Here is an 8,310-nt window from a genome sequence, read left to right as displayed (position 1 = left end):
CACCCACAGCGAGAATTCTTTAAAAATAAGCCTGTTGTACTCTGACCACATTTTTGCCAGTAGAAGAAAATATAATAACACAAAGTTACTTTAAGAGAAACTATGTTCCTGGGAGATATATTAAAAACTGTCTTAAACTGAGCATTCCTGACTGCTTCACAGGGAGGGACACGCACGCACACGCTCTCTCTCTCTCTCTCTCTCTCTCTCTCTCTCTCTCTCTCTCTCTCTCTCTCTCTCTCTCTCTCTCTCTCTCTCTCTCTCTGTTGATAAATTAGTCGTTTTTTTTTATACGAAGTGTACCATATATAAATGTATTATTTTAATTGCTGTTGTCCCTTGATTGTTGCTTTCATGTAAGGTTTCTGTTCTCAAACAGTTTAGACAATACTTCATATATGTGTGTAATTGTGGTTTACGACTCACTAAACCACCGCAATTGATACGACATGGTTATTAAGTATTATAAATAACTAGACATAAAATATATATCATATATTATCCTCTTTTCGCAATATTCCACACCACCACATTGACGTCTCCCAGAATACCTTTATTCCTTTAATCTCTTTTCAGCCTCTCTCTTTCTTCCTCTTTATCTCTTTCACCCTTAACGCCTTGGGGGGCGTCCATTGCCACCTCTAGGGGTGGGATAGTGGGGCTAGTCACCCCACCCACCACCACCTTCTCCTCTCATCCCCTAACCTCTGGTAAATAGGAGCGTTGAGGACGCCAGGACGGTGGATAATGGCTCCCTTTGTGGGCCAAGTCTCCTGCAGGAAGCGACGAAGGCGCTGGACGGGTCATCCCCGGCCAAACTGCGGGCAAGAAATAGGATTTTTGTCAAGCTTTCTGTGGTACGGACGCGCCTCACATTTTTCAGAGGCATCAGCTGCGTCGGATATGAAACTACGTCCATTGAAGTCCACTCTTCTTTCCCTCCGTTTATTCGTTTTCTTTCTCTCCCCCAAATCTCGTTTTCTTCGGATGATTTCTAATGGGAAGGAAGAAGTCGTTTTGTTGCGGTGGTAAAGATAGATGTATATGTGTTTGTGGATACCGATCATTGTAGTTGATTTTTTGGGAGAGCGGAAGGATGCAAATGCAAGAGATATATGATGTTCTTGGCTTTGGGCGAAACCCGTTTATCTTCAAATATTCCTTCTTGCTCAGTTAAGGAAATGTTGTGTGTGTGTGTGTTGGTTATATAAATATATATATATATATATATATATATATATATATATATATATATATATATATATGTAGGTTATGGAATATTGCAGAGATGGACTATGTAAGAGATAGAATAGAGTGTAGGAAAAGAAATGGATATGTGCGTGTGTGTGTGTAGGTGTGTATATATATATATATATATATATATATATATATATATATATATATATATATATATATATATATATATATATGTGTGTGTGTGTGTGTGTGTGTGTGTGTTTTTGCACGCAAGTATTTTGTTTTTCCTTGCAAAATTTCTGAATGAGTCGTTCCCAGGTCCAATATCCGTTAGCTAGGCAGCCTTTCTTTCCTCATAGCTCGTCACCCAGGCCCCCAGGAACCGGTTCCGGCCATATTAAGCGTGGATATAGACCCATCGGGGCCGGCTTTATGCGCCAATCTCAATTCTATGTGGCCAGGAAATCCATATTCGGACCCTCGAAGGTCAACATAACAGCCTCATAAACACAGTCCGGTCTACATCAATACTTGATTTTTTCTTCTATGGTAGCTCCTGGGCCCCTCTCAGCTCTATAGTAATCCCTGGCACTCTCAGCTCTATAGTAATCCCTGGCACTCTCAGCTCTATAGTAATCCCTGGCACTCTCAGCTCTATAGTAATCCCTGGCACTCTCAGCTCTATAGTAATCCCTGGCACTCTCATCTCTATAGTAATCCCTGGCACTCTCAGCTCTATAGTAATCCCTGGCACTCTCAGCTCTATAGTAATCCCTGGCACTCTCAGCTCTATAGTAATCCCTGGCACTCTTAGCTCTATAGTAATCCCTGGCTCCTTTCAGCTCTATAGTACCCCCTGGCCTCTCAGCTCTATAGTAATCCCTGGCCTCTCTCACATCTATAGTAATCTCTGGCTCTCTCATCTCTACACTACCCCCTGGCCCTTTCAGCTCTATAATACCCCCTGGCTCTCTCAGCTCTATAATACCCCCTGGCTCTCTCAGCTCTATAGTAATCCCTGGCTCTTCTCACTATCAACAATTCTTCATCCATCAAAATGTATCTTTAAATTAACGATTTATTGTATTCTGCTTAATATGATTCTCTGTCTCTCTCTCTCTCTCTCTCTCTCTCTCTCTCTCTCTCTCTCTCTCTCTCTCTCTCTCTCTCTCTCTCTCTCTCTCTCTCTTTCTCTCTCTCTCTCACATGGGTAGCCACAAGCATCAGCTGTGCGGTAATAATCGCCTTGTTGAGCACCACAGTTAAAATAATGATAGTCATTGATTGTCTCTGTGACTTAATGACGAGTCATCACGGTGTCTCCTACCCTTCCCCCCCCCCTCCCCTCTCTCTCTCTCCCTCAGCATCCTGCCCCAGCATCCTGCTCCCAGCATCCTGCCCCCAGCATCCTGCCCCAGCATCCTGCCCCAGCATCCTGCCCCCAGCATCCTACCCCCAGCATCCTGCCCCCAGCATCCTGCCCCAGCATCCTGCCCCAGCATCCTGCCCCCAGCATCCTGCCCCCAGCATCCTGCCCCCAGCATCCTGCTCCCAGCATCCTGCTCCCAGCATCCTGCTCCCAGCATCCTGCCCCCAGCATCCTGCCCCCAGCATCCTGCCCCCAGCATCAGCATCCTGCCCCCAGCATCCTGCCCCAGCATCCTGCCCCCAGCATCCTACCCCCAGCATCCTGCCCCCAGCATCCTGCCCCAGCATCCTGCCCCAGCATCCTGCCCCCAGCATCCTGCCCCCAGCATCCTGCCCCCAGCATCCTGCTCCCAGCATCCTGCTCCCAGCATCCTGCTCCCAGCATCCTGCCCCCAGCATCCTGCCCCCAGCATCCTGCCCCAGCATCCTGCCCCCAGCATCCTACACCGTCCACTGTACTCCATCGACCTACAAGCTCCACTCTCTCTCTCTGAATCCATTCACTATCCTTCAATTCCTTTGCGTTCTAACGCTTATATTTAATGTTGAATGCTACAGTTGAGGGGTCCAATATGCTCGAGAAATTTTATTATCTTCAGTTTCGTTAAAAGAAATTACAAGGGAATGTTTATATATCAATAAAAGTGATTGTTTGTCTTGTTTTCTGGAGGTAGGAGGCTAGATGTTCTGGGCTAGTCTCACTCAGCTCTCCAGGATGACACATGGGGGTTAAATATGAGTGTTTTAGACTATTCAGCCCCAGTGCCACCCTTTAAGAAATGTCGAATATCGTAGTTTGTTTAATATTCGATATTTAAATTTATTTTTTATTTTTTTTAATTCGATATTTAATTTATTTATTTAAAGTAAAAAAAGTTTGGTTCAGAACATTACACACATTCGTCGGTTAGAAAGTTGAGGTCCATAAGATGTGTGTTTGTTCGATATTGCAAGAAAAACAAGTAAAAATATACACACACACACACACACACACACACACACACACACACACACACACACACACACACACACACACACACACACACACACACATTGACAGTTGAGAAGCAGGCCAAAAGAGCAAAGTTCAACCCTCGCAAACACAACTAGGTGAATACACACACACACACACACACACACACACACACACACACACACACACACACAAACACACACACACACACACACACACACACACACACACACACACACACACACACATAAACATAGGAGGTGTGTGTGTGTGTGTGTGTGTGTGTGTGTGTGTGTGTGTGTGTGTGTGTGTGTGTGTGTGTGTGTGTGTGTGTGTGTGTGTGTGTGTGATGTGAAAAAAAGTAGTAGTATTTAGAAACAGTTGATTGACAGTTGAGAGGCGGGCCGAAAGAGCAGAGCTCAACCCCCTGCAAGCACAATTAGGTGAATACAACTAGGTGAATACAACATACCTGTTCTTGGCTAATGTCCACCAAAGAACAAGTCACCATAGCATTACACTGTATAATATAGTGGAGCCACCACATAACTGGACCTCACACCCAAGCTACAGTGGACGCCAATCATTTTCCAGGATATCAGGACAGAACACAGGCCGAGACACACTACTCAGCATCAAAATAGCATCAGCATTATGCAGATATGCAAATGAGAGACCACCACCCTAATCGACTACAAATCGCTCGCCAAAACTGTCTTCCGCAGAGGCTGAGAATCAGAGTGAAAAAGGAGAGGTGGAAGTGAAAATTTCGTTGGTCAAAATGCATTTAGTAACGCATTCTCCAGGAGGCTGCAGGATGCACTCGGCGTTTACGAGATCTGAGAACATGCGTTAGTGCGTTAGGATGAGGTTTGGTGCTATGTGTTCACATCTATGCCCTTAAACACGCGTATTTAGAGGAATTTGAACACTAAAATGTGTTCGGAAATCGGTAATTTTCGTGTGTATATGCATGTGTGTTTGTTTGTGTGTATTCAGGGCACTGCTCCAGTGCCAGGTAAGTCTACTACGGGCTCACCATAGCTGGTGCTACTTGCCCCTGCCGTACCAGGTAAGTTACGAGCTCACCATAGCCCGTGCTACTTGGAACTTGTTCCGAGTAGCTGAATCTATAACAACCTTGTGTGTATTATATATGCATATGACTCGAACTCAGGCCCGGAAAATATAAGATACCTTTTTCTTCCACCCCTTTCAACAGACGCGCCAAGGTGCGCCGTGGCCCCTGCGCTGAGAGGCGTGGCGCTGTTTGAGCTAACTAACATCACCTGTGTTGTGGACGCTGACCCCATCAATGTGACCTTTAAGTGGACCTTTAACAACTCTGTGAGGCGGGACCAGAGCGAAGTGGTCAGCAGCAGGAGGTAAGAGAGTTCAATCGTTCTGTCATGGACTGATATCATCACACTTGACAGTTCGTTATCGCACGTGGCTATTTGTAGGTTTCTAACGAGGTCTTTCCTGGAAAAAAGGTATTGACAGGTTTCTAACGAGGTCTTTCCTGGAAAACAGGTATTGACAGGTTTCTAATGAGGTCTTTCCTGGAAAAAAGGTATTGACAGGTTTCTAATGAGGTCTTTCCTGGAAAAAGGTATTGACAGGTTTCTAACGAGGCCTTTCCTGTAAAACAATTTTTAACAGGTCTCTAATAGATCTTTTCTGGAAAGAAAATTATTGACAATTATTTTCCTTGGAAGACAGACAGGTGTTGTCAGGTTTCTACGGAAACCCAACAACACCTGTAAAGAGACCAAAACAGCTCTGAGTGTACAGGAGTTTCTGCCCGAGTCGAGTTAACACTCTCGTCGTTATTTCCCGACAAGTTATAATGAGCCAACGAAGTGAGCAAGTTGAGTTATTAATAACGATGTCGGAGGCACAAGTTACGTGAACAGTAGCCTCGGGGATGAGGTTGATGGCCGTTGAATATATACTGCTCAACTTGGTGATGAGTTGCCAGAAAATAACGTAAGGGAAAAAATATGTCAGTGGTCAACTTACCATAAAAAATCGAGGGAAAAGTACCAAAGTAATGGTGTTCAAAGTTTTAAGCGCGAGAAGTGTATTACGAAAACGCCGCTGCCGGCTAAAGCTTGGGTGTTCGTGGAAGTTCATGTCAGTTATCAAAGGAGAATGTGGTTGATTGAAGTACAGAAGTACTCAGAGAGTAGCTAACTGCTTCTCAACAGTAGCTCTACACCTTCTCAACCGTAGCTCTACACCTTCTCAACCGTAGCTCTACACCTTCTCAACCGTAGCTCTACACCTTCTCAACCGTAGCTCTACACCTTCTCAACCGTAGCTCTACACCTTCTCAACCGTAGCTCTACACCTTCTCAACCGTAGCTCTACACCTTCTCAACCGTAGCTCTACACCTTCTCAACCGTAGCTCTACACCTTCTCAACCGTAGCTCTACACCTTCTCTGCGACATGATAAAAAGAGTCTTGGGCGTACTACTAAAAGCTTCTGATAGAAATTCTGATGGAATTCTGTTTTGTTGACCAGACCACACGCTAGAAAGTGAAGGGACGACGACGTTTCGGTCCGTACTGGACCATTCTCAAGTCGATTGTTAATTCTGTTTTACCAAATAAATGACATTCTTATGGGCTTATCATTAGGCCTTATATCAAAGAATAACAAGGAATGTTAAAAAAAACATCCTTCTTGATTTTTTACCTTAGGCCTAAAATTCAATGAATTTGCAATTTTTTGAGATTGTTAGAGATGCACAGCATATATTAATGAACGCACAGAGCATTTGCAAATCTCACGAGTTTTTAAATTAAGCAAATAAGATTAACATCTCAGACAAAATTTAATTCCAGCAAGACAAAATTATTATTTAAACGTGAAAATCAAGGAAGATACCTGACTCCAAATACGCCTGAGGTCACCTGGCCGACCTGCGAGTACTGACATCATTATCTGTCCTCCAAACAACTACAACCAATGTACACCAACATCTTCTAGCACTAACATCATCCGGCAAACACTACAACATCTTCCTACAAATGTTTACAGCAATCTCCAAAAGAAATTATGAACCTCAGGACACTTACAGTCGGCGCCACCTTTCTCTGCACGATACACAATCTGCACGATCCACAATCTGCACGATACACAATCTGCACGATCCACAATCTGCACGATCCACAATCTGCACGATCCACAATCTGCACGATCCACAATCTGCACGATACACAATCTGCACGATCCACTATCTGCACGATCCACAATCTGCACGATTCACAATCCGCATGATCCACAATCTGCACGATAAATAATCTGCATGATCCACAATCTTCGCAACGTACAATCTGCATGATCCACAATCTTCGCAACGTACAATCTTCAAGACATAGAGTCATTACGACACAATTTACGCAACAAAACATCAGCTTTGCAACACTTAGCATTCAAGATCATCTTGTAAACTCCTTAAGATCAACATCCAAATGTGTCAATCTTCACTAGTCAGGTGCAGACCTCTGCTGACAATGGCTGTTAGAACATAAATTGAATTCCTTCCTAGTGGATCCTCGATTCAACGAACCTCGATTCGGCGAATCTCCGGTTGGAACACATACTCTCTATGCGGGATTTACTCACTTGATTCGACGAACAAGAGTTCGCTGGAGCGGGGATGTGAGGATTTGCTAAGAATGCTGGAACCGAGTTCACATATATAGGAAACAGTTATAGCTAGGGCCAAGGGAAAGCCACTGAGGATATTTAAAACCAAATTCTCTGTTTTTTACTTCCGGTTACAGAGGTTTTTGTTTAGTAAAATATGGGACGTTTTCTCCTTTGAAAATAAAGTTTTCGTTGCCTGGGAATGAGAAATTTGCGCAACATGTAGTTAAATTACTTTTTCAGACATGTTCTGTTGTTTGTTGCCCCTTCATGTGAGACTAATTATAATTTCAATCAATGAAATTGAAATTGAAATTGAAATAAGTTTATTGAGGTAAAATACATACAAAGGGATGAGGTAGCTCAACTATTCTCACCCCGTTAAGTACATCGTGTTAATATATAAATATAAACACACATCACAAACGATAAACATATTACCAAATATTCTGAGAGATAAACATCTACATTTTACAATCAATGGAAATCAGTCCATTGAGCGTGAGAAATATGAGGTATGAATGGTAACTCTCAAATAATTTGCCTACAATCCCATTTTGAGTGATATCAGTGAGACACATTTTGTTTGGAATTTTGTTTTGTTTGATGTATTGAAATGTTTGTTTTCCAAATTCTATATAGTCATGATGGCGTGGCGCTTACCCCTGATATTTCCCTTCCCTTGGCTAACCTTACGCCAGTACCGTTTTCATTGAGATCAGCCGGGGGAGCCGGTCGGCCGAGCGGACAGCACGCTGGACTTGTGATCCTGTGGTCCTGGGTTCGATCCCAGGCGCCGGCGAGAAACAATGGGCAGAGTTTCTTTCACCCTATGCCCCTGTTACCTAGCAGTAAAATAGGTACCTGGGTGTTAGTCAGCTGTCACGGGCTGCTTCCTGGGGGGTGGAGGCCTGGTCGAGGACCGGGCCGCGGGGACACTAAAGCCCCGAAATCATCTCAAGATAACCTCAAGAAGAAGATAGCCCCAGCTGTGTGTCCGCCATTTATGTGCATACAGACAGATAAACATGATCTCAAAGTTGGCGGGGGGG

The 8,310-nt window shown here is 43.9% G+C and overlaps 1 protein-coding gene across 2 annotated transcripts in view; it reads left to right on the top strand.

Annotated features, from left to right (window-relative positions):
- LOC123759537 (nephrin) overlaps nucleotides 1-8,310 on the top strand; it is a 500,550-nt gene that overhangs the window by 437,289 nt on the left and 54,951 nt on the right. For both annotated transcript variants that reach the window (XM_069335264.1, XM_069335263.1), the window contains one exon: nucleotides 4,821-4,983. In XM_069335264.1, coding sequence (XP_069191365.1) covers nucleotides 4,821-4,983 — 163 coding nt within the window. The remainder of the gene's footprint in view (nucleotides 1-4,820; nucleotides 4,984-8,310) is intronic.

Source organism: Procambarus clarkii, chromosome 32 (assembly GCF_040958095.1).
Source record: "Procambarus clarkii isolate CNS0578487 chromosome 32, FALCON_Pclarkii_2.0, whole genome shotgun sequence".
Classification (NCBI taxonomy): domain Eukaryota; kingdom Metazoa; phylum Arthropoda; class Malacostraca; order Decapoda; family Cambaridae; genus Procambarus; species Procambarus clarkii.
The sequence above is the reverse complement of the archived record's forward strand: the minus strand, read 5'-3'. Positions and strand labels throughout refer to the sequence as shown.